Source organism: Bufo gargarizans, chromosome 6, assembly GCF_014858855.1.
Source record: "Bufo gargarizans isolate SCDJY-AF-19 chromosome 6, ASM1485885v1, whole genome shotgun sequence".
Taxonomy (NCBI): Eukaryota; Metazoa; Chordata; class Amphibia; order Anura; family Bufonidae; genus Bufo; species Bufo gargarizans.
The window spans coordinates 66,393,673-66,421,190 of NC_058085.1; the positions used below are offsets into that span (position 1 = coordinate 66,393,673).

The 27,518-nt window shown below is 44.3% G+C and overlaps 2 protein-coding genes across 6 annotated transcripts in view; one reads left to right on the plus strand and one right to left on the minus strand.

Moving 5' to 3' along the window:
• RHBDF2 (rhomboid 5 homolog 2) overlaps positions 1-15,757 on the plus strand; it is a 78,667-nt gene extending 62,910 nt beyond the window's left edge. For all 5 annotated transcript variants that reach the window (XM_044296768.1, XM_044296772.1, XM_044296770.1 and 2 more), the window contains 8 exons: positions 344-505; positions 3,562-3,668; positions 7,651-7,714; positions 7,792-7,886; positions 8,443-8,518; positions 8,751-8,851; positions 10,075-10,228; positions 12,602-15,757. In XM_044296768.1, the coding sequence (XP_044152703.1) occupies positions 344-505; positions 3,562-3,668; positions 7,651-7,714; positions 7,792-7,886; positions 8,443-8,518; positions 8,751-8,851; positions 10,075-10,228; positions 12,602-13,021 (1,179 nt within the window). In that variant the 3' untranslated portion in view covers positions 13,022-15,757. The remainder of the gene's footprint in view (positions 1-343; positions 506-3,561; positions 3,669-7,650; positions 7,715-7,791; positions 7,887-8,442; positions 8,519-8,750; positions 8,852-10,074; positions 10,229-12,601) is intronic.
• A 6,422-nt stretch (positions 15,758-22,179) lies between these two features.
• AANAT (aralkylamine N-acetyltransferase) lies at positions 22,180-27,439 on the minus strand. Its single transcript, XM_044300220.1, has 4 exons — positions 27,342-27,439; positions 24,735-24,921; positions 23,364-23,518; positions 22,180-22,581 (listed from the first exon to the last, which is right to left on the minus strand). Exons 2-4 carry the CDS (start codon positions 24,877-24,879, stop codon positions 22,276-22,278), a joined length of 606 nt encoding a protein of 201 aa, XP_044156155.1. The 5' UTR covers positions 24,880-24,921; positions 27,342-27,439; the 3' UTR covers positions 22,180-22,275.
• Positions 27,440-27,518: the final 79 nt, after the last annotated feature.

Sequence of the window (27,518 nt, forward strand, 5' to 3'; positions counted from 1 at the left end):
TCAGACATATGCCACCTATAGCCGTACAATAACACGTGTCATCCATTGACAACAGTGGGGGAAAAAATGCATACTGCCAGCCCACTGTATGGGAAAGTGCAGTCTGCAGCATATTGGTATACAGCAATCTAAATTGGAAAGCCAAATATATTCCAACCCGACATAAGGGAGACCCTTTCAGCCTCTGTCCGATGAAATGGGGCCTATGGCAGGCAGCATTGGGCATCTGCACAAGGACCTATCCCAGCGTATATGCAGAATGTGTTCACAGAGCCTTACCTATGTTGCTTTCTTCTCCGCAACCTGACTGCTAATGACGATAACGGAAATCCTGCGGTTTCAGATATCTCTCATCCACTTGGGAGCGAAGTTTTCCCCTTGCATACGGAGAGATGCCCAAATCGAGAGCCTGATTAAAAAAGAGCACGACCTAGAGCGAGAGTCCGGCTGCTGCGTTCAGAACGATAATTCGGGCTGTGTACAGACACAACGTCGAGAATGCTCGGTAAGACCACAGCCTAATGTAATATATGTTGTCTTCCATCTTCAGCCTGCTCCCAATATTGTACCAGTAGGTGGCACTCATTCACCAGCAGATGCTAGTTAGGTTTTGCCCAGTTATGCAGGTAATAACCTTCAGTTTAATACTGCTTATAGGTTAGTTAAAATAGATCTTTATGGGTAAATATCAAGTTTTCTTAAAGCGGATCTGTCCGTTTAATATGCTAGTTAGGAACAGCATATTATATGTTCAAATTGAAAGGGCGATAGGAGAAATGATGGTCTAATAAAGAATATGCAAACAGGTTTGGTCCTTGCCTCTGCCCTAACTACTCAGACCTGGACATATGCTATGTCAGCAGTTCAGCTATAAATGGGTTATCTAGTTCTTTACTCCTTTGGGGGCATTTTTTTTTGTATTATTGCATTGTACTCATTTTGAGCTAAAAAAATAATTATTATATTTGTCTTACCGGTAATTAAAATATGGAGCACCTTTCTCTGTACAGGGCTGAGATGCTCTTGTAGCAGCCTGTGGGTTTTCTCTCTTTTCCTTCAGTTGGGGAGCTGACTGGCTACTCATCTCTGCTCTCTGACCTTTTAAACACTCATAGCTCAGGTCTTATCTTACTGATAAGAATGTGGTTTAAATAAGAAAGGGAAAGTACCAGTCATACAGTTAGGAAAACAGTTAACCTTTTGTGACAGAACGGCTCAATATTTTTAATAAAGGCCAACTGAAAATATGACTTTTAGACAAAAATAAGTAAAATGCAATTAGAAACAAAAATTGCCTTTGAAGGTGCACATAGTCTTTAAAATTGATGGCCTGTCTTTAGGATAGACCATGAATACTAGATTGGCTGGGGTTTTGACTCTTGGCACACCTACTGATCAGCTGTATGGAGGGGCCCTAGTCCTCTTTCCCCCTTGAAGGGGATGAAGTGGATTCTAATACCAGGCACAGCCACTACTAAAAGTATAGGTGGAAGGTGGCTGCTGATCGGCACGCACCAGTCTAATACTAAAGATAAGCCATCAACTTTAAAGGCTTGCATAATCCCTTTAAGGCTGGGTTCACACGGGCTTTGCAGGAAAATGCACGACTTTTCCGCACAAGTGCAAAGCGTTTTAATGCGTTTTGCACGCACGTGAGAAAAATAGGCATGTTTGGTACCCGAACCCGGACTTCTTTACAGAAGTTCGGGTTCGGGTTTGGGTTTGGTGTTGTGTAGATTTTATTATTTTCCCTTATAAGGGAAAATAATAGCATTCCTAATACAGAATGCTAAGATAATTAGGGATGGAGGGGTTTAAAAAAATAAAATAAAGCCCAGATTGATGGAGTACAGCAGTGATGGTTGACCTTCTGGAACTTTCTCCCATCTGCACGTAGGATCTTTGGAGCTCAGCCACAGAGACCATTGGGTTCTTGATTAACTCTCTTACCAAGGCCCTTTTACCCAATTACATAAGCCTAATCAGTGATTGTGAGCCAAAATCAGTTTTTAAGCCTATACAGACTTAAGGTATAATGGTAAGTTTTATACCTGTTCTGTGTTTGGTGCCACCCCTGGTTTTGGCTCAAAATCGCTTACCAAAACACTGATGTGTGAATGAGGCATTAGTTTGGTGGGGCGGCCAGCTCTATGAAGAGGGTTGGTCCAAATTTATTTCATTTAAGAATTATGGAAGCCACTCTGAACTCTTCTCTAGATCTGTGCCTCCACACAATCCTGTCTCTGAGCTCTACAGGCAGTTGTTTCTTCCTCATGGCTCAGTTTTTTGCCCTGATATGCATTGACAGCTGTGAGACCTTATATAGACAGGGCTGTGTCTTTCCAAATCATGTTCAGTCAACTGAATTTACCACAGGTGGACTCTAATCAAAGTGTAGAACCATCTTAGGGCTCTTTCACACTTGCGTTGTCCGGATCCGGCGTGTACTCCATGTGCCGGAATTACACGCCGGATCCGGAAAAACCCAAGTGAACTGAAAGCATTTGAAGACGGATCCGTCTTCAAAATGCGTTCAGTGTTACTATGGCAGCCAGGACGCTATTAAAGTCCTGGTTGCCATAGTAGTAGTGGGTAGCAGTATACTTACAGTCCGTGCGGCTCCCGGGGCGCTCCAGAATGACGTCAGAGCGCCCCATGCGCATGGATGACGTGCCATGCGATCACGTCATCCATCCCCGTGGGGCGCCCTGACGTCACTCTGAAGCGCCCCGGGAGCCGCACGGACGGTAAGTATACTGCTCCCCCGCTCCCCACTACACTTTACCATGGCTGCCAGGACTTTAGCGTCCCGGCAGCCATGGTAACCATTCAGAAAAAGCTAAACATCGGATCCGGCAATGCGCCGAAACGACGTTTAGCTTAAGGCCGGATCCGGATCAATGCCTTTCAATGGGCATTAATTCCGGATCCGGCCTTGCGGCAAGTCTTCAGGATTTTTGGCCGGAGCAAAAAGCGCAGCATGCTGCGGTATTTTCTCCGGCCAAAAAACGTTCCGGTCCTGAACTGAAGACATCCTGATGCATCCTGAACGGATTTCTCTCCATTCAGAATGCATTAGGATAATCAGGATTCTTCCGGCATAGAGCCCCGACGACGGAACTCTATGCTGGAAGAAAAGAACGCAGGTGTGAAAGGGCCCTTAAGGATGATCAAGCGAAATGGGAGGCGCAAGTGCTAAATTAAGTGTCATAGCAAAGGATCTGAATACGTATGTCCATGTGAAATTTTTGATTTCCTTTTTAAATTTGCAAACATTTCTAAGATCCCCTTTTTACTTTCTCATATGGGGTATTGAGTGCAGACTGATGGAGGGAAACCTAATTTTTATCTTTTTTATTTTATGACGAGAAGCAACATAAGAAAATATATTTTTTTTAAAGTGAAGAAAAAGGGTCTAAAGTCTTCCTGAATGCATTGTATATAAATGTCTGCAATAATAATAGATTTTCTAAAGTTACAGAATGTTTGCACTTCACTTTTGCAGCTTTCACAATGTCCGTCAAAAGGTTTTTCTTTTCTTTTTTTTTTTTGTTTTTTTAGGAAACCTTGGCTTCTTTCGTAAAGTGGCCAGAACATAATGCTCCTTTACTTTTTGAGAAGGACGGCGAGAGGAGAGTGTCAGGGGCAGTGTGTCATCAGGACCCCCGGTGAGTGTATATGTGATAAGAGTCAGCTATCTAGACAGATGTAACACAGGCGTATTTTCTGTATTACATCCGCAAATCCTTGAGCAAACGCGGGTCTAATGACCCAAAGGAACAGAACCCAGCAGATTTAAATGGCATGGCATGGCAATGCGAGAACATATGAACATGGGACCAACACAGATACCTTCAGCTGCCAAGCGTACATGTAACAGGTCGGCCAGTTTCATAGGTGCAAATCTGCTGACAGATGCCCTTTAAATACAAAATGGCAGTTTCTATTATACACCTTATTTCGTTATTCTCTCCATAGTCGTGATCTAACTGCAGTAACATGAACTTCGTTTCCACAGTGCTGCCTCCAGTGGGCGCCCTTGTAGCTGCAACAGGCAGTCTATCAAATTCCTGTTTTTGAGATCAAGCTTGTTGTCAGTGACTAGAAACCTCCACGGTTTACATTCAGAGGCTAAGACCCCGGTCTTATCCCACTCTCTAGAGAGCTTAAGAATAGCCGTGCTCTTATGGTGGTTTCTAGTGATTAGGATGGGAAATGTTTTGACCGCAAGCAGAGAGATTACCAAGATGGTGAAGAATTAATATATAGATTGTTCAGTTCACTATAGGTGAAATGTAGAAGAAGAACGTATTGACCACAAGGCCGCCGCTCCTACATTTCTGCCGTGCAGAGGCACGTTACTGGTGGGCCAGTTGCTGGTGGGCCAGTTGCCACCCATCCCTCGTCTTGGATTACTAGGACTACTTAAGTAAAGCTGTCTGCTTGTTACAGGATGTATTCTTCTAAGTTAAGATCGGCTTCCTCACCACGTGTTGTTCTCCTGTCTACGCTGGAGTGGTGACATGCTGGCTTAGTTATAGGAATAGGAGTTATCACTGATCCGACTGCCAGAGTCTATTAAACTCAAAGTAACCTGCTGCATACAAGCGCCCCCCCCCCCCCCCCCCCCCCGACAGATTACCCCTTGTTTTTCCTGTGCACACCTCCAGTCTACCTCCTTTCTATATGCAATCAGTGTGTATTCCTATATATATGATGGATATTATACAGTCACTTGAGTGAATGTACAGCACCGAAATAGAACATAAACCACAATACAAAAGTCCTTGTCCATCTACAGCCAGGTCCATAAATATTGGGACATCAACACAATTCTAACATTTTTGGCTCTATACACCACCACAATGGATTTGAAAGGAAACAAACAAGATCTGCTTTACCTGCAGACTGTCAGCTTTAATTTGAGGGTATTTACATCCAAATCAGGTGAACGGTGTAGGAATTATAACAGTTTGCATATGTGCCTCCCACTTGTTAAGGGACCAAAAGTAATGGGACAATTGGCTTCTCGGCTGTTCCATGGCCGGGTGTGTGTTATTCCCTCATTATCCCAATTACAACGAGCAGATAAAAGGTCCATTTCAAGAAGAGTTCATTTCAAGTGTGCTATTTGCATTTGGAATCTGTTGCTTTCAACTCTCAAGATGAGATCCAAAGAGCTGTCACTATCAGTGAATCAAGCCATCATTAGGCTGAAAAAACACAACAAATCCATCAGAGAGATAGCAAAAACATTAGGCGTGGCCAAAACAACTGTTTGAAACATTCTTAAAAAGAAGGAACGTATCGGTGAGCTCAGCAACACCAAAAGACCCGGAAGACCATGGAAAACAACTGGTGAAGAAAACACCTTTCACAACAGTTGGCCAGGTCAAGAACACTCTCCAGGAGGTAGGTGTATGTGTGTCAAAATCAACAATCAAGAGAAGACTTCACCAGAGTGAATACAGAAGGTTCACCACAAGATGTAAACCATTGGTGAGCCTCAAAAACAGGAAGGCCAGATTAGAGTTTGCCAAACTACATCTAAAAAAGCCTTCACAGTTCTGGAACAACAGCCTATGGACAGATGAGACCAAGATCAACTTGTACCAGAGTGATGGGAAGAGAAGAGTATGGAGAAGGAAAGGAACTGCTGATGATCCTAAGCATACCACCTCATCAGTGAAGCATGGTGGAGGTAGTGTCATGGCGTGGACATGTATGGCTGCCAATGGAACTGGTTCTCTTGTATTTATTGATGATGTGACTGCTGACAAAAGCAGCAGGATGAATTCTGAAGTGTTTCAGGCAATATTATCTGCTCATATTCAGCCAAATGCTTCAGAACTCATTGGACGGTACTTCACAGTGCAGATGGACAATGACCCAAAGCATACTGCAAAAGCAACCAAATAGTTTTTTAAGGGAAAGAAGTGGAATGTTATGCAATGGCCAAGTCAATCACCTGACCTGAATCCGATTGAGCATGCATTTCACTTGCTGAAAACAAAACTGAAGGAAAAATGCCCCAAGAACAAGCAGGAACTGAGGACAGTTGCAGTAGAGGCCTGGCAGAGCATCACCAGGGATGAAACCCAGCGTCTGGTGATGTCTATGTGTTCCAGACTTCAGGCTGTAATTGACTGCAAAGGATTTGCAACCAAGTATTAAAAAGTGAAAGTTTGATTTATGATTAGTATTCTGTCCCATTACTTTTGGTCCCTTAACAAGTGTGAGGCACATATGCAAACTTTTGTAATTCCTGCTCCGTTCACCTGATTTGGATGTAAATCCCCTCAAATTAAAGCCGACAGTCTGCAGGTAAAGCACATCTTGTTTGTTTAATCTCAAATCCATTGTGGTGGTGTATAGAGCCAAAAAATTTAGAATAGTGTTGATGTCCCAATATTTATGGACCTGAGATGTAAGTGCTAACTATACAGTGAGTTTTCTTCACCTATTCTCTCGGCATAAGGGCTCATACACACGGACATGCCTGTATTGCGGCCCGCAAACAGCGGGTCCACAGTATGCGGGCACTGACCGTGTGCTAACCACATCATGGATGCGGACCCATTCACTTGCACTACGTAGCGCTTTTGTCGGGTTTCTCTCCGTGCCTCTGTTCTGCAAAAAAAATAGAACATCATCTATTTTTTTGCGTTGCGGACAGATCACTTGAATGGGTCCGGATCCGTCTGCGGAATCCGCATGGATGTTGCCCGTGCATTAAGCACTGCAAATGGTGGTCCCCAGTGCATGGAACAGCCGCGTGCATGAGCCCTAACACAGGAGATTAGGATTTACCCAGCCAACAGGTCATGTACCTTCCAGGCTTCAGACCCAGAATGAGCATTTCAACCCTGCATTTACCTCACCAGCAATGAATCCAGCAGCTACACCTGGGTTTGCCTCAGGCTAGAGGAAAATGTTGTACTGGAGGGGGAAGGGAATAGCACATCCCACTACAAAGACCTATATGCCAGTCTATAAAAATACAAGCCCATGAAACACTTCAAAGAAAAGTGCCTCATCAAACGGCACTTTGCTGAAACCATCCAGCTTTCCTGGATTCTTTTACCTCACCCATCTGAGCATTCTGGGTTAGCTGTACACCCCCTCCAGTACTTTTACCAGCTACAGTGCTTTTCGATAAAATATACACATACGCATACCCACACATACACCCACACACACATACACACACACACACGCTACATAGTCTGACATTATCTAATCAGTGCTGCTAGTGTCAGACTGCGCAGGGACACACCCCAACTGGTAACACCCAGCCGGACCTTCATTGCAAGCAGCTAGCGTTTTATTCATAACTTCTAGTAGGAATATTTGAGGAACAGCACAACATATTCATAAGAGTAGGTGCTCCAGAATTTTTGTTACAATTTTATTGCTAAAACAGACATGTCAGAAGAGGTGACGACGCCTCTTTAAGTCACTCTCTAGTGAGGTTCATTGTCTGATAAGACACCTGGAGAAAAGCCGCACAAGCAGAAGGGAAACATACAGACAAGGCAAACGTCATTCTGATGGCACACACATTTTATCATTAATAGAACCTACTGGATGGGTAATGTATCATTGTCTTGCATTTGGTTGTGTAAATTTTCATTCTTTTGTTTCCACCAGGACTTGTGAGGAGCCCGCCTCCATTACACCCCATGTCTGGGCTGATGACATCACTAAGTGGCCAGTAAGTGCCATTCAGCGCGTTACTCTGCCAGTGTAAACTGCTACCTGGCTGATCTAAAGGTTGTCTCTTTTCTCTAGATTTGCACTTACCAACCCAAAAACAACCACACTGGCTTTAAACACATGGACTGTGAAATCAAAGGAAGACCATGCTGCATCGGTACCAAGGGAAGGTAAGAACACCGACCAGTGATTAATATAAATGGGCTATGCCGAGGATTGGTCATCGGTATTTAAATCTCAGAAACCCCTTTTAATGCTATCGGTGTGCATACGGCAGCAGGGACTTGGGCGATCCTACTGCACGCGCTGAACCGTCACGTGTCTGATATGGATGAACTAACCGCAAATCCACCGTATCCGATATACCCCAGGGCCCCTGCACATGACCGTATGTCCTCCGAGATATACGGTCCGTGAGCGGACAGTATGTCCCGGAGCGGCATTGATCGGGAGCACACCGCATCATAGATTACACTGCCGCTGTGCACGTCGGGCCGCCCGCGGGGCTATTGTCCCCACACTCATATGATCTTATGAGTGCAGGACAATAGCCCCGCGGGTGGCCCGACGTACACAGCATCCTTGTAATCTACGATGCTGTGCGCTCGATCACTGCTGCTCTGGGACTCATGGACCGTATGTCTCGGAGGGCATACGGTCGTGTGCAAGGGCCCTGAGGAAGAGGAAAATATGTCACATTTTACAGTTTTCTTTTCTTTTTCTCAGTTGTGAAATTAGCACAAGGGAGTACTGTAACTTCATGCACGGCTACTTCCACGAAGAGGCCACGCTTTGCTCACAGGTCAGTCAGTGTTTGTCAAAAGCTTTTGGACAATGGCTTATAGCCTGCAGATCGCTGGAAGAATAGGGCGGCCTCTGGGGAACCTTAGCTCTTATTAGGGAATTTCTTTATTAGCAATACTCTGATGTCTGCTTCTGCTACCCAGGTGTTACAGGCAAGGACATTTTAGGTAATTGAGCAAGGCACCTGTGGTCACATGGATGGATATAAGTGATGGTCTTCTCTCCTGCAGGTCCACTGCCTGGATGAGGTGTGCGGCCTGCTGCCTTTTCTAAATCCCGAAATCCCTGATCAGTTTTATAGACTGTGGCTGTCGCTTTTTCTACATGCTGGGTAGGTATTTTTCCGCAAGGTTCCCTATAAGGTTCCTTTTTAAGACGTCCGTAAGTAGTTTGCAAAAACGGATACCGGCCCGTGTGCGTTCCACAATTTGCGGGACGCACACTGCCAGCCCTATGGCAGAAATGCCTATTCTTGTCCGCGATTGCGGGCAAGCATAGGACATGCGGAACTACGGATGCAGACACTGTGTGCTGTCCGCATCTTTTGCAGCCCCATTGAAATAAATGGGTCTGCACCCGTTCCATAAAATTGCGCAAAGGATTGCAACCCAGAGCTACGGATAAGTATGTGATACCTTGATAAACAGAATCTATTTTATAGCCCTGTTAAGGGGTCTCTGAACAGACATCATTACTGCACTGTTTGGACAGAGTTACGGAGACTTGTATGGTCTTTGACTTCTGGATTTAAGAGAATCTGTCATTTCTCCTGACAGATCTGTTCTAGTCCATTCTTATTACATATTTTAATTTAAAAAAAATCTTTGTGTGTTGTCCTGTTATTTGTCCTAGAAATAAGTGACCACATTGACAGCTTGGCGAAACCAGTTGGGGGGGGTGTCCCATTTAAAGTCTGACATTCTCCAATCAGTGCTGACTGTGTCAGACTGTGTAGACATACCCACTTATCATTTCATTCACAAATATTCAGGGGGAATAAGAGAGGAACAGCATAACTTGTAGGCTTAAGAAAAGATGTTTCAGAAGAACTACACGTATTTAGTAAAAACACATGTCAGGAAAATAAAAATTATACTGGGCCCATTCACTGACAGCAAGCCGTGATCTTGGAATATGGTGAGGAATTGATGCAGAGCATTGAAAAGTTGCATACCTCCCCATTATACAGTGATTAGGCCTTAATAACGTACCAGAATCTCCATTTAAAAAGCTCTTCCAAGTGCAGGCTTGCAACTGTAATAGACTGCTGTGATCCTATGTCCTCCTGACAACACATCCTGTTCTGGCAGTTAGTGTTGTCACAGAGACCAAAAGTATTAACATTTATTTTAATTTTCTCTTTTTTTTTTTTATTGGAGTTTATTTAAAAAAAATAGTATATAACCGAGAAATTGGACTTGTTGCCCAATAGCAACCCATTACAGTGCAGCTTTATGAGAGCGAAGCTCTGAAGGGTTTCTATGAGCAGCTTTTCTGTTAGTCTTGTGGTGTTGATGTGGTTAGCTGCTGTATTAATTTTCCTCCCTCTTTCAGGATTATCCATTGTTTGGTATCAGTGATTTTCCAGATGACGATCTTGCGTGACCTAGAGAAGCTGGCAGGCTGGCTTCGTATCTCCATCATCTACATACTGAGTGGTATTACAGGGAACCTAGCCAGTGCCTTATTCCTGCCCTACAGGGCCGAGGTGAGTCCTTCGGGGACATGCAGTAGAAATATACAGATTACAGATATTCTGCATTTGATGCGTAGTGAAGCTCCTCTCTTGCTACACAGCAGCTGGATGTGGACATTTGTTATTGAGCACAATGCCAGATAGGTTTGGGTAAAGCAAAGTGGCTAGATGGTGTTTGTGTTGATACAGGTCAATGTTTTCACATTTTGTTATTACTATCATCAACAGCGTCCTTACCTAATCAACCCCCATGGTCTGATGGGCACGTGAATTCCCTTCTCATGTTACTTATTTTCTAGCTTTCATATGCTTATCCCGCGATTAGCCGTCTGGCCACTCGCCTGTCACTAATCCACGTACTCAGACAGCTCTCTGTAACTCTCACTGGGTCAAGACACTTTCGCTAACCTCATTTTAGTCTCTCACTAAGACGGGTATATCTTAGCCTTTAAAAGATAATTCTACAAAACGGGTGTGACAACAGAGAGATCTCCAAAGTGCCTCTAACATCATATGACACAAGAGTCCAGGAAGCTGAGATATGGAGTGTTATTTAGTGTAGCACTAGTTTAGCTTTTCAGAAGAGACCAAGTGGTCACGTTTCTTTCCCTGATAAAGTAGTGTCTCTGAAGGGTTGAACATCTAATTTTTCCCTGTCAGCTCTGCATAACCCCATATTTTGCTAGAGAGAGAAATACAGGTGACCATCTTGTGCCCTGTGTGTCATTGGCGGGTGTAGGGAAAGTTAGACACGTTGCTGTGTAAGATTCCTGGACAGCTTTGAGTATACACCATGGGAGAATGACAGGGGTTAACTGGGTTTAAATGGCCTCTAACTTTTCAACAAACGTTTCATAAATCAGTAGTACAGGTGAATATAAGACATTTTGTAATATATCTTATTGTAGAAAAATGCCTTTTTTTTTTTTTTCCTTTATCAGGCTCTATCCTCCGACTTGAAGGGTACAGTTGGAGCGTCAGCCCGTATAATTTTATGGAGAGGTTGAGGGGGGAGTTGATAGTCCCTCTCTATTTATAATGTGTTAGTTTAGGAGTTGGGGTGGTAGCATGATAAGTAGAGGCATTTTTCTCTCATAAGGTATATTACAAAGTTTCTTATATTTGCTTGTGCTATAGATTTATGCAAAGTTGTATTAGTGACCATTTAACTCCTTTTATGTTGTGTACTTAGGTTGCCTTGGGGTAACCTTTGATTCTGCTCTGCCCTTCAAAGTGCATATCCAAGCCCTTTCCACCTCCTGCCGCCTCCAACTCAAAAATATCTCTCCGATCCGCACATTCCTTAAAGGGGTTATCCAGCATCATACAACAGCCCCCCCATGTGCCGGGACCCTCAAAGGGAATATATTTACCTCGATCCGTGCTCCCTGCGCCGCTCCTGGTCCCCACACCACCGCTGCTGCTTCTCCCTGTACACGAATGAAAACCTCCGGTGTCGGGGGGGGGGGGGGGGGGGGTGAGCAGATGGGGATGAGCCTCCCTAGCATCGTGGGTGACGCAAGGGAGGCTCATCCCTATCCCCGCCTGCCATTGGCTGCTCCCCACTGACACCGAAGGGGCAGTGCGGGGACCAGGAAGGGAACGGGGTAAGTATATTCCCTCTGAGGTGCCCGGCACATTGGGGGGAGCGTTGTATGACGTTGGCTAACCCCTTCAAGCCAGAGGCCAGAGTGTGAAAAAATGCTTGTACATGCTCTCAGCATCTCCTGCCTAGACTACTATATAACATCCTCCTCTGTGGCCTTCCATCCAGCATCTAGTCTATCCTCAACTCTGCCACCTGACTAATCCTTCTCTTTCCCAGTTACTCTCCTGCTCTCCTGTATCTTCTCTCTCTGACAATTCCTTCACTAGCTCCCATTTGCCCAGAGAATCCAGTATACTAACGATGACATACAACGCCATCTAAAACTTGTCCCCTCCATACATCTGTGACTTAACCTCCAGATACCTTCCCACATGCAATTTATGATCCTTACAAGACCCCCTTCTCTTCTCTCCTCCTCCCACAATTGCCTCCAAGATTTCTCCCGTGCATCCCCTACACTCTGGATCTCCCTATCATAACATATCACTCACTCACATACAGTGGAAACCTGAAAACCCACCTCTTCAGACAAGTCTACAACCTACAGTAATCCTGCTGTCTCTATACCGCCATGACCAGCTTTATCCTTACCTACTTTATCCTTCTCCCAGCCCTTGTACATGGTTAGCCCTTGCAGGAAGGGTCTTCTCTCCTGTACCAGTTTGTAACCTTCATGCTTATTGTACTTGTTTTTTTATGTATGTATACCCCTTTTCATATGTACAGAGCCATGGAATGAATGGCGCTTTAATAATACATAATGTCTTCCCCTCCAGGTTGGTCCAGCCGGATCTCAGTTTGGTCTTCTGGCATGCCTTTTCGTTGAACTTTTCCAGAGCTGGCAAATCTTAGCCAAGCCATGTAAGGCACTCTTCAAGCTTTTTGGCATTGTTCTCTTTTTGTTCCTCTTTGGACTTCTTCCATGGATTGATAACATAGCCCATATTTTTGGCTTCATCAGTGGTCTTCTGCTCTCATTCGCCTTCCTCCCATACATTACGTTTGGCACAGCTGACAAGTACCGCAAAAGAGCTATGATCATTGTCTCCATGATGGTTTTTATAGGTCTTTTTGCCTCTCTGGTGATCTGGCTCTATGTTCATCCAATCAACTGGCCTTGGATTGAATATCTTACCTGTATTCCCTTTACCAACAAGTTTTGTGAGAAATATGACATAGACCAGGTGCTCCATTAACATGCCAGCCTCCAAACCATGGAAGCTACTTGAAAGAAGAACATAAAGGTCCTGAAGATCTCAGAAGACTGAGCTCAGATTCAAACATGACCCGGATTTTGATATTAACTTGAACATGACCACTCTGGGCAATATGTACTTGAATTTTTTTTTAATGCCAGTTGTGAGCTTTGATAGATCTGAGCCAATTCTCAAGTCAATCCAAATCTCCGTGCCTGCTCATGGATCCACTGGTTTGACTATGGAGGTTATTTGGAGAAGCCAAAAGAGGGTGAATGAGCTTTGCAAAGACTGGAAGACCTCATCAGCTCAGGAATCTCCCCCTAACTTATGCATTATCAACGTTAAAACCCCTGACTGCAGAGGTAATGGGAAAATATCCTGCATGGCTGTATTTAAGAAGCTGAATGAATGGGAACATTTATAGAAAAGAACCTCACGTTCTCATTCCAAGTTGCTTTTTTTTTTTCTTCTGAAAACGCTGTCTCTGATGGACACTGAGACTCACTTCAGTTTACAGACTAAACTCTGGGATAGCGAAAACCCTAGGGGTTAAACACTAGGCCCTGACCTGTGAGGTTAGGGGCACTTAGCCATTTCTGCAAAATGAGCACACGCTACTTAATTTGGGCCAAAGTATGGTCCATTTTCAGCCTTTTCATAAACTCCAGCCCTATTCATTTCCATTAACCTCAACCTTCTTCCAACCCATATTTACATCCTCCACCTTTTGTAAAAAATAAAATAAAATAAGCCTTCCTTTAAAGGGTTTTTCAGGCTACAGATATTGAACACCTATCCTCAGGATAGGTCATTAAATATCAGTTCGGTGGAGGACCCCAACCAATCAGCTGTTTTGGGCAGCCACAGCACCAGAACTTTTCAGTGTATAGAGCAAGAAGCAGAGGGTTCTGTCCACTGTGCCAGCACCAGCATACTGCCGCTCAACTCCCAATCACTGGTGGACAGAACCTTCTGCTTCTACACTGTATAGCTTCTGACCACTGCCCAAAACAGCTGATTGGTGGAGTGTTGCTTGTCAGACCCCCACCCATCTGATATTGAAGACCTATAGGTCATCAGTACCTAAGTCCCAGAAAACCCTTTTAAAGAGGACCTGTCAGTGCTTAAAACCTGCGTTTTAATAAATATTTGCAAGCCTTTAGTTGGAGCTGTGATTTGTGCCTATCCCCTCTTGTTCCTCCTAGTCATTTATGAATTAATTGACAACTGGGTGTTACCAACTGGGGATGTGTCCCTGCTTGCTCTGATTCTATTCTATCAGTGCTGACTGCCAGCTGTGTAGACATAACCCCACTGCAAAGGGAATGGTATCATCCAGCTATTAGTTTATTCGTAAATATTCAGGAGGCATAAAAGAGGAACGGCACAACACAGATGTATAAGAAAAGATGCTTCAGAATTGTTATTCCAAGGGCAATACCGGTATTTACTAAGGCGGATGAAGAAGAGGTGACTGAACTAGTTAGATGGATGTCTAACTACTTAACATCCATAAGGACTTTATCCTGTGATTCCAGGACTGACCATAATTATTATGGTTCCACAGCTCTTGAAGATTTGAGAAACTTTAAAGGGTTTGTTCACCTTTCAGTAGACCCCTGCTCATGGCCAGACCTGAGAGAGGAAATATACTTACCTGCTCCCTCTCTCCCCCGCCGCCACTCTCGGGTCCCATGCCGACACCATCCAATTTAACACTGCTGCAGCCAATGACTGGCCACAGTGCTGACCTGTCCCCTTGCCGTCGCATAACCAACTGACATCACGCAAGGGTGGCACGTCACTGCTGCGGCCAGTTATTGGCTGCAGCAGCTTCAAACCGGATGGGGTGAGGTAGGTAGGTATGCTTCCCTTCACAGGTCAAGCCATGAGTGGAAGACTTCTTGGTGATGAGCAACCCCTTTTAAGGGACATTTATGTTTCCAACCCCATCTCCCCCACACCTTGGCCCTGAACGAAGTCACCTCCAGCATACCCTGTGATTTCCAGATAAGAGCATGTCTGGATAGGCAGGCACCTTCTTCGTCTTCTTGAAATGAAGCTGAAGTTATGACTTCCGTCAGATAAACCAGTCACTTCCAGACCTGCAGCCCTTTCCAGATAACGGCGAAGAGGGACACCATGTTCCCCACCTCTCCAGTCCTAAGCAAGGACATCAGGGATCTCCTGTACCTCACATCAGGTTAAAATTCACGTATATCAGGGACACAGTGTTCTCTATGTTTTTGCATTAATGGACCAAATTCATGCTCAGTGAATTACAAAGACAATCGCTCTCACTGTGCAAACGTCTGCAAGATGAATCTACTGAAAATGAGAAAGGGCTTTAGTTTTTTTTTTCCAGAGAGAGTAGAATATTTTTTAACGTAAGACTTTTGCATGGAACACTTGGATTTTAAATGAACCCTTTGCTGCGCAACAGGGTCAGCTCTGCAAAGTGTTGCCAACCATTTATGGAGTGAATGTTGATTTTGTACTAGCGCTGTTCTGATGTCACGAGACATATGCAAATCAAGTAGTTTTTGCTGCATTTTTTTTTCCTGTGAAATGTTTATATTTAATTTATTTAAAGCGAGACTTCACCAGCGTTCTCTCCCCTTTACAGCAGAGAGGATGGGGGTTGTGATACAGCAGCTGTTCCGGGTGCTTCATGACTGGTTTAACCCAGGAGCACTGAACAGCTTTTGAAATAAAACACTCATTATGTTTCCACTTCCGTGTCCTGTGTATGATTAGAGACAAAAAGGTACAAAAAAGACTTTCTGCAGCAAATCGTGTTTACTCCTGCCCCAGTAGCCAAGCTCCAATTCCCAGTGGTCTCCCGGATGGTAGCCCATGATACTATGACCGTCTCGGTCCTGTCACTGTGACACAGCAGAGACGCCGTGCTTTGCATAGTGCCAAGTTTCTGCGCTGCTATTCTAACCTTGGTAACAAGTGCCACTGACAGCGTGCGCTTTGGGACCGCCGGAGGTAACGAGCTTCCTTTACCCCTAGAGAGTCTGATAAGAAATTACATTTGGAGACATAAAGTTGAGACATCCATACTTGTTAGATGAATGTCAAGAGGGCCAGCCAGCCATCTTACACCCATTGTGGTGTCTACTAACTCTTCCCCTGTGGCCGACCCGTTTCCGTACAACATTAAAATGTACGGGCTTTGGCGAGTTGAAATTCGTCATCACCGAAGTCTTGTGAGACGTCAGTGAATAACTTTGGCCATCGATTTTTAAACTTGAAAACCATTTTAAATCTGGGATCTGAAGTCTGCTTCGGTACCAAGTTTTAAAATGGTTTTCAAGTTTTTAAAAATTGAAGTCCGAAGTTATTCACCAAAATCCCGTGAGACTTCGTGATAACAAATTTCACCTCGCCAGAGCCCGTACTTTTCATTGCTGATTCTCTCAACACTAGTTACCAATATCTGAACAGTCCGGGTCTATTGCCAGCACCACTGTGGTCAGCTTTTAGAAAAGACCACAGCTCTCCTCTTACACTGGGTTCACACCTGAGCGTTCTGAAAGGAGCGCTCTGTATGCGCGATTGTACCGGCGTTTACAATTGCGCATACAGAGACAAGCGAACGCCCATTGTCGCGCGTTCCCGAAAGTCTATGTACGGGAACGCGTGACAAAACGCCCCAAAGAAGCTCAAGAACTTTTTTGAGCGTAGGGCATTTTTCAGCGCGTTCAAACGCGCTGTAAAACGCTCAAGTGTGAACCAGGGCCATAGGGAAGCCATAGGGAAGTATTGGTTTTCATGTGTTGCGCGTTTGAACGCGCTGTAAAACGCTCAGGTGTGAACCCAGCGTTAGGGCTGTGACGTCACGTCCATTGGTCAAATAGTCTTTGCAGCTCTGTCTCATTCAAGTCAATGAGATTCAGCTATACCACTATACTATGTACAGAACTGTACAACATACAGTACTATACAGTGTACAGCACTATACCGCTATACAGTGTACAGCACCATACCGCTCTACCGTGTACAGCGCTCTACAGTATATGATGTTTAGCTGATCACCAGCGATATACTGCTCTACAGCGTACAGCGATATACAGTGTATGATGTTTAGCTGATCACCAAAGGTTCTGGGAGTTTGGCTAGGGTTTAATTGCTGGAAAGGCAGTTTAATGTATATAAAACTTTGATTTCCTAACATAGACTGGTATGAGTAATTTGTGGATGTGTGCTTCCAGCTTATGGTATTTTGCTATCCTGGGCTTGCAGTGAATCTGGATGTGAGCATGTCTGCAGTCAGTAATGGGATGTGTATAATGGTGAGTTACAGATATTCTCCCTGAGGGCAGACGAGACTACTGAGCCAATTTTCTGTGTCCTGATGAGTCTGTACAGATCCCTACTTGAGGGGCGCTCCCCTGCTATGTTATTAGTACTATTACTTGGGCTTATACATACAGGAGATATTAAACTTATACAAATTTCCAGCAAAAAAAACATTTCCATCAATTTTGTTCAGTGTTTCTATGTTTAAATTCTTGCTTTTTTTTTTTTCTGTGCAGCGATTTTCATGCATTTTGCACACACATGAAAAAAAAAGACTACACATAGCATCTCCTAGGAAGCATCCGTGAAAAACAGACCACTCATTCACTTGAATGCACTGATCCTGCAAACACTGCTTTTTTTTTTTATTATTATTATTATTTTTAGGAAGACCCATGTGTTTCTATGGGGTCCTTCTTGCATGAAAAATGCAAAAGATAAAACATGCTGCATTTTTTTTTTTTTACTACACAGACCAGTCTTGTGCAAGACAACAATGCCCAATTTTGGGATAACTCTGCTATTAAAGGGACTATGCCATGATTGAGGTAAAAAATAAAAATCAGACATCATATAGTACATGACAATCACTTTCTAACAAAGCTAAAACCAGCCCTGTTCCTCACATGGGTCCAGAGATCTCAACATTCATTGCTCTGCTAGATTTATTTCAGGCTAGCAGCTCAGGAGCATGTCCTTTCTGCTGCAGCTCTCTCCCTGTAACTGCCACAGCTTCTAACAGAAGATATGGCTGGTGACAGTTGAAGATTTAAAGCCTCATAAATGTGTGGTCAGGGGGGCTTTCATTAAGCATGGAGCCAGGTGGAAAAAAGGAGCAGCGGAAATTTCTCAACTTCTTGCAGAGGTCTCCCGCCTTGAGCTTGTTTACAAACAATCTCGTGCTCAGACTGCTGAGGCAGCCCTTTTGATAGCTCGCGGGAAGTTGAAAGAAAAATTAGATATACGCACCAAAACCTTGTTAACCAAAGGTAAAAGGCACTTCTTTGAATATGGCAATAAATGTAGCAGGACCCTAGCTCGATCTTTGCAGGAACAGAGAGCGAGAAACTATGTCCCCCTAATCGCCAATCCAAAGGGCCTTAACCCAATTGACCCAGATAAAATATCTGAAGCTTTTGCCTTTATAACATCCCCTGCCCCAGCGCCACTAGGCCCTCCGTAACCCTCACCTTGCGCAAATAACTAATAAAATCCCACAAGAGGCACTTTCAGATCTAGACAGGCCCATTACGGGAGAAGAACTTTTGGAAGCTTTAAAAACCATGCAGTCAAGCAAAGCCCCTGGTCCAGATGGACTACCTGCATCTTATTATAAGAAGTACTTACCTCTACTGCAGACTCCACTTATTAAGGCCCTGAACATGGTAGCAACAGGAACTCCCCTTCCCAGAGACATGACTCAGTTCTACATAAAGAGGGAAAGGATCCAGCAGCCTGCGCAAGTTATTGCCCAGTCTCATTACTTAATGTGGACCCCAAGCTGTTTGGCAAAATCTTTGCCACGCGCCTGGCTCCCCTATTATCAAGCCTGATCCACTCTGACCAAGTGGGCTTCATCCCATCCAGGGAGGCCCGAGACAATACCACTAAAGTACTGAACCTGGTTCACAGAGCTAAACTTCAGCACATACCTTTCTGCCTGTTGTCCACTGACACTGAAAAGGCTTTTGATAGGGTGAGCTGGCAGTGGATATTTGAAGTCCTACACCATGTAGGCATAGATGGCTCAATGATGGCCTGGATCCGTTCATTATATCCCTGCCCCTCTGCGGCGACTAAGGTGAATGGGGTTTTATCACCTACGTCTGAAATACAAAACGGGACCCGACAGCGTTGCCCCCTATCACCCTTGCTATCCGAATAATCCGGTTGAACCCTAATATCACGGGTCTTTCAGGAGGGGGGCAGGAATATAAAATTGCGGCATACGCTGATGGCCTAATGTTCACAATCACGAGGCCTATGACATCTTTCCAGAATCTGATTACTGAATTCAACACTTACCAGATGATGACTAATCTAAATATTAATTTTCAAAAATCAGAAGCCTTAGATATTTCTCTATCCCTAGCTCCCTGGAATCCAACTTAAGGACCTCTTTCCCATTTCGATGGTCTGTTGGAGCGGTTAAATATTTGGGAACTTGGATCCCGAAAGACCTTAGAGGAATTTACAGCAGGAACTATTCTCCCTTAGGTCGGAATAAAGATGACCTCACTAAATGGGCTAAGGGTATGTACACTTGGTTTGGCCGTTGCGCCATCTTTAAAAAGAATGTCCTCCCGCGCCTACTGTAACTATTTCAGACCCTCCCGATTAAACTGGCTCCCAATTTCTTTGTCAAAATACACTGAGGCCTTTTTAACTTTATCTGGGCGGGCATGAACCCAAGACTGGCCTGCTCTCTGCTTCATGTCCCGAAGGAATAGGGGGACTGGGGATCCCAGACCTTATAAAATATTATGCTGCCACCATGCTTCAGCGGGTGATGGACTGGTGTCGACACCCTTCCTTTAAACAATGGGTTACCATTTAACAGCATTGCTCCCAGGCCCCTTTAGCGCTCCTGCCCTGGGCAATGGTGCAGACACCGACTGTTCTCTCTTCTTACCCCACCATAGGCCCCACACTATACCAATTCCACAAATATACTGACGTGTGCACACTATCTCCCACACCGTCCCCATTGTTCCCGGTCCTGGGTCACCTGGACTTCCTAGTCATACCTGCAATGGCGTCTGAGTGGTAAGTGCAGAGCCCCTTTCTTCAGAACAGCAGGGAGATGGCTCACATACTCCAAATTACAAAATCTGTCAGACCCGTGCGCCCTGGGGCATTGGAGGGCTAGACAAATATCTCACTTCCTCTCTTCGATCCCCTCGTCTCCGGGTTTTGACAGATCCTTGACACAGTTCGAAAAGGTTTGTGTCGGCTCAGGAGTATACCGACACACTCTTTCAGAGTTTAATAGAACGTTGGTGGCTCCACATCCGGACTTTCGCCCTCCTTATATTGATAAATGGAACTCTGATTTTGGGACAGATATTCCCCCCGACCAATGGCCAAAGCTATTTCATCTTACTCATAAATCATCCATTGCCTGTAAATTTCAAGAGGCAAGCTACAAGATACTTACTAGATGGTACTATGTCCCGACCCGCCTACAGAAAATGTTCCCCTCAGTATTTCCACTATGCTGGAGATGTGAGTCGGCACCAAGCACATATTCAAATCTTCTGGCACTGTAGTAGAATCAGACCATTTTGGGAGTTGGTACATAAAACCATGACCCAGATCTTTTCCCTTCCGAACACTCCGAGCTTCTTTTTATTACTCCTCTCGGACCTACCTAACCTCCTACTATACAAATCAATGATGTGCTACCTGGTAAACGCAGCTAGGGCCTGTATCCCAGCCAGATAGAAATCACCTTCCCCACCTGCTATAAACCTTTTGGGTCAACAAGATAGAGGATAGCCGGAGAATGGAGGAACTAACAGCTACCCTGAAAAACTCTCGCAAATCATTTGTCTCGGCATGGACTCCATGGTTCACCTTTCAGTGCACACCAGAGTACCATGCTCCATTAACATAATAGAGACCCTCTTCCTTACTTTATTCATTACCCCCCTTTTTTTTTTTTCCTTACCTTCCCCTTTCCCGATAACTCCTCCCCATGTATTGCTGTTTGTCTCCCTTCTACTGTCTCATTGATTATACGGTATTTAAGATAAGATTGATAACTCAAAGCACTGTTAGGGTCCATTCACACGTCTGCAATTCTGTTCCGGATTTTGCGGAACGGAATTGCGGACCCATTCATTTCTATGGGGCTGCACAATGTGCTGCCCGGATCCGCACTTCTGGGTCCGCAATGCCGTTCCTAAAAAAATATTGAACATGTCCTATTCTTATCAGAGATATTCTTAATGGAAACCTGATCCAGTGCTCTGGACTTCAGACTGGGCCGAAGGTTCACCTTCCAACAAAACAATGACCCTAAGCAAACAGCCAAGACAACACAGGAGTGGATTAGGGACAACTCTGTGACTGTCTTTGAATAGCCCAGCCAGAGCCCTGACTTGAACCCAATGGAACATCTCTGGAGAGACCTGAAAATGATTGTCCACTAACGGTCCCCATTCAACCTGACAGAGCTTTAAAGGATTTGCAGAGAAGAATGGCCGAAAATCCCTAATTCCAGATGCAAATCTTGTGGCATCATCCCAAAGAAGACTGGAGGCTGTAATCACTGCCAACGGTGCTTCAACTGAGCCCTTTCTAGCCCCAGCTACATCAGTAATCATCCATAGGCAAACCTATATCATAGGTTGCTATTCCGTAGAAACATAACCTACCGCATGTCTATCCCCACTGAGGTGTAGACCACCATACCACCAGGTCCAAGTATTGTTTGTGCTAATTACTCAGGCATTAGAATCCTGTCCCTTATGTTTTGTGGAGTGATTTTTCACTACATAGACCTGCTGAATTATCTCATTGCTCTTGGTTTCATAGGTTGCAGTTTCATAGACCCTAATCATAGCTAGCTCTTTTGAGGTGTACACCACCATGACTCGTATGAAGAAATCATTTTGAGACAAGACAAACATAAAAAAACAAATTTAATATAACATGACATATTGACTGGGGTTTTGTACAGTGAAATAATTTGAAAGATTGTGGGATTTTATACAGAGGTGCAAAAAAGGGGGCTTCTCGTCTGCAGACAGATGTAGAACACGTTTGTACCACAAGAATGTATACATTTTTAATAACCACTTCATGTCTGAGTTACTAAGAGCATAACCCCGTGCAGCATTAACGCCTTTGCTTGTCAGCAAGTGTGAACCATACTGCTCTGCCACCCTTGAGAAGCAAAGAGGTTAAAGACGTTGAATTCAAGAAGGAAGGTTAGGGGGCTAGCAACCACTATTTCTACGCATAAAGGCATGACCATTGACCGGACAGTGCATCTCGATGAAGGCCATGGGTCCAACGGTGATGTCACACGGACCCACAGCCTTGAAGCCACACTTGGAGTAGAAAGGAACCAGAAAATCTTCACACATTAGCACGGCCCGCCGTGCAAAAGGCAGGCACCGCAGGTACTGGAGGTAACGCCAGAGAAGGATGGATCCCTTGCCCTGTTGCCGGAATGTGCGGTGTACAGCAAGGACATGGATGTGAACGGATGATCCATGCGGTTTGTGCAGAGTAAGGGCATCCTAGAAGGAGACAAAAGTGATAAGTAACTACCTCTTAACTATGCTGCCTAAATAGCTCATTCAGAAAGGTTGGCTCTGCTACATCTGTAAGTCTTTAAAGGGTTTGTTCACCCTTGGTGAGTGTTTCTTTAGACCCCTATACTTACTTGATCCTCACCACTGGGTTCCAGCTCCATTGCTTTCCCCTACTGTGTCTGTAGGTCCTAGGTCTCCCCACATCAACATTCAGTTTGACTCTCGGATCACGTAACCACTGCAGCCAATGACTGCCCCCTGCAGTTAACGCTGAATGGGTGACATGAGAACACTATGGACAGTAATTGGCTGCATAGGTCACAATCCTGCATCAATCCAGATGTTGAAGAGAGCTGCAGCGGCGCCAGAGTTGTGAAGGAGCAGAAACTCAACAGTGGGGATCAGGTATGTATGATTACCATAACTGCAGGTCTAGCCACGCTGGGGGTCTGAAGAAACACCCCCCAAAAGTGACCAACCCCTTTAAGCAAATGATCCCAACAGCAACATGGCAGAAAATCTGACTGAACCGAGAGTTATCAGTAGGTTATTGACCAAAATGGCAAATGATCAGCCGAAATATTCCAACCTGATCAGTCACATTTTCAGCAGATGGAAGCCCACCATCGCTAATGATCATTTGTGTAAATTTTCCAATAGATGGAGGACTGAAATAGTCGAAATCTCCAATTTTTTTCCTACTTTTATCTTTTGTATTGTCTTTAGAATTATTTGTAGAAACGTTTACGTGCAAAATGATCTATTACCTGATTGAGCTTGTCTTGATCCCATAACGACCCAATGATAAATGCCACAAGTCGTCCCTCTTCAAACCAGCCAAGCGACAGCTCCGGGCAAAGTGTCAAGAAATGTCTAACTTCATCCAGATGGAGGGGACATTCCCCGGATACTGAAATGAAGGCTGTGAAAATATAGAAAGACATCAATGAGGCTCAGAATTAAGTCCTAGACAGTGGTATAACATAGAAGGGAGGGGGCCTCATGATGGTACCCCAGTTGTGCCACCCATAATGTTTCTTTGCCCTTCATTGTGCCCTTTTCTACAACTTGGTCCAACTCCTTATCTCTTTTGCAAACAATGTCATTCTTCTGGAGAAAAGTCTCCAACACAGGTTCCCCCACCCAACAGCAAAGACAATGGGACAATCTATGGCTGGGTCTCTTCTTTCCAGAGGCCCCATAGCCATATGGACTGCCTTTAATGGTCCATATGCCTTTCATTCAGATTACTTTGAGGTCTCCAATGTGTATGGTGTGCTATAAACATTGGGTTGTTAGCAGGTCCCACCAACATTAGTTGGATCTCCTAGCAACTTTTTGTTTAATATCTAAGGTGTTCCTTAGTAGGCTGTGCATGCTCTGCTATTGCACTGCCTCTATGGTATGTATTCCCTTCATTCAGACAACTCGGGTTCTGCAATGTGTGCAGTGTTCTATGGACATTGGGAAGTTCCTCCAACATTGGTTAGATCTTCCAACAACTTTTTGTTTAATATCTGAGGTGTCCCTTACTCTGGCAGTATCAAGCAGGTTGGGCATGCTCTGCTATTGGACTCCGATATAGCTATATGGACTACCTCTATGGTACATATGACCTTCATTCAGACAACTGTGGGGTCTCCAATGTGTATGGTGTGCTATGGACATTGGGCTGTTGGCAGGTCGCACCAACATTGTTTAGATCTTCCAACAATTTATTTAATATCTAAATATCCCTTAGCCTACATGCACACGAACGTGGTTTGGTTCCGTATCCGAGACGCATTTTTTTGCGGCTTGGGTGCGGACCCATTAACGCATTTTTTTGCGACTTGGGTGCCGACCCATTAACCGTTTTTATGCGGATATGCAATTTTCGGACCGCAAAACACAAACATTTGTGTGCATGTAGGCTTAATCTGGCAATATCGATCAGGTTGGGCGCGCTTTGCTGTTGGACTCCAATATAGCTATATAGACTGCCTCTATGGTATGTATGCCCTTCATTCAGACAACTGTGGTCTCCAATGTGTACGGTGGACTATAGACGTGGGGTTGTTGGCTGGTCCTACCAACATTGGATCTTAAAACAACTTTTTTAAATAGAATTTATAACCCCCACCCCCCTTATTACTTACCCTCTCTTTCTATCTCAAACACGCTGACTGCATCTTCGGGGGAAAGACAGCGGAATTCACTGGCGGGAAGCGTGTGGCGTCTCTGCTGGCGTGGTGATCGAATGTGGACTGGCCTCATAAAAGGTAACGCGTTCAGCACAGACATGGCAAAATCTGGCTCGCTGTGTCTCGGTACCAGAAGCAAATCCTGTTGGAAATAAGCAATCACCTGTCAGCACCGCTTATAAATACTGCTCCAATGACTCACACGGCAAAGGGCACTAACAGTGTCAGAAGGTAGTGCGTCATATCCATTTAACTGACCCTATGAATATTCAAGTGTATGTATGTATACCCTGTAATTGACAGGTGTAGATGCATTTTTGGTACGTTACAAAACACAGGTTTATTACATTATTATTTTTTGCCTACCAGAGGATATGTGGTTGGGCACAGGCTGAAGTCATAAACTGCCTTCATTTTTACAGCCCAGTAGAATATTTATATTGGCTTTTCCACCATAGAAAGTGATGGCATATAGCTAGGTGATCATGCAGGGGGCAACTGCTGTGGTTAGTGGCCCGTGTGTCCCTGCAGGAGCGATACTCTCACCTACCTATTGTGCAGCTCACAATAGGTGCTCACAATGGTACCCTGTTGTAGTTCACTGCACAGTAGGTGGTCAGGAGAAATGCAAAATGGACTTTGGGAAGGGACAGTTTGACTGTGGAAAATTCTCTCCATGTGGCTCCTGTAGTAGACTCTGCTCCTTTGACCAGACGCAACAGCAACATTATAGTGATTTATAATGCTGTGTGTCTCTGGCCAACCTCAACTGTAATGATTTGTATTCACATAATGTTGTCAGTCCAAATCATTATAGATGATGTCAGGGAGAGACACTCAGCATTATAAATCATTATAGATGATGGCAGGCAGAGACACACAGCATTATAAATCATTATATAGGATGTCAGACAGAGACACACAGCATTATAAATCATTATAGATGATGTCAGGCAGAGACACGCAGCATTATAAATCATTATAGATGATGGCAGGCAGAGACACGCAGCATTAGAAATCATTATAGATGATGGCAGGCAGAGACACGCAGCATTAGAAATCATTATAGATGATGGCAGGCAGAGACACGCAGCATTAGAAATCATTATAGATGATGGCAGGCAGAGACACGCAGCATTAGAAATCATTATAGATGATGGCAGGCAGAGACACGCAGCATTAGAAATCATTATAGATAATGTCAGACAGAGACACGCAGCATTATAAATCATTATAGATGATGTCAGGCAGAGACACGCAGCATTATAAATCATTATAGATGATGTCAGGCAGAGACACGCAGCATTATAAATCCTTATAGATGTCAGACTGACCTTTGTTTGTTATTATAGCTATTTATTAAGCAGCATCTTGGGCATTTAGCTGATGGATATATCTAAAGAGTTAACAGAACTGGGCCGGCTGCATTTCTCAGAATCCCATTAGTCCTGTAATATCCCCCCAACCCCATGTGGAATCACAGTGTTGCTCATCTCAAAAGCAATTTTCATTCCGAAGATGGATAACACGGCCTATTGGACAGAGATGATATGATAAAGGCGGGGGGCACTGAAGGGATATATGATGAATCTACCTCCTTCAGGTAGATGTGAGAAGAGAGAGAGAAAAAGAGAGAGAGAAGGAAAGAGAGAATAGATAGATAGATAGATAGATAACATATATAGATGTTAGATAGATAGATATTAAAAAAACTGAGATGGATGGTTGGATTCTTTTTTGTATTTAAAAGTCTCCCGACATGTCTGTTTTAGGGCTCCTGCACACGAAAGTATTTTGTTTCTGTGTCCATTCTGTTTTTTTTTGCGGCCCATATGAGGAACCATTTATTTCAATAAGGTTGCAAAAAAAAAAAAAAAGAAATGACTCAGTGTGCATTCTGTTTTCGTATGTCCGCATGTCCATTCCAAAAAATAGAACATGTCCTATTATTGTCTGCATAACGGACAAGGATTGGACTGTTCTATTGTGGCCAAGCTGTTCCGTTCTACAAAATGTGGAATGCACACGGACGCCATCTGTATTTTTCGCGTATCCGTGTTTTGCGGACCATAAAATACATACAGTAGTGTGCATGAGCCCTTAATAACTACTTGCGTTCCCCTTGTAATAACAATTTTGGTGCAGCTATTCTTATCATCTATTATTTGTCCTCTATTACTCCTACTAGATGTTATGAATGAATTACTAGCAGTTTGCAACGAAGGTCCAGAAGGGTGTTACCAGTTGGGTGTGTGTCCCTGCACAGTCCGGCAGCCCTGATTGGATAGTGTCAGACTGTTGAGGGATGCACCCCAACTGGTAACACCCATTGCAGACTGCTGGCAATTTGTTCCTAAAGTTCTAGTAGGAGGAATAGCACAACATAGAGTCATATGGAAAGGTGCTTTACAATTGTTATTACAAGGGAATGCAAGTTAACGTATCAGGGGAGCGGACAGGTCCCCTTTCATTTTGCATTATTGCACGTCATACATTCCATTGTTATAAGGTGGAGCCGTTAATCCCGGATCAGCGCTGCGCAGTGTTATTTTAGGTTCTTACCTGGAGACGACGTGGTGAGCTGCTCTCCGGGGGCCGCACTGGTCTGAAATAACACAAGACAGAAGAAGGCACGTTATATATTACAGTTACTAAACCCTTCCTCCTGCTCTAGATACTCCGCTCTTATTCCAACAGCTCTTCCTAATAAAGGTAATGCCTATAAGCCAGGAGAAGCGC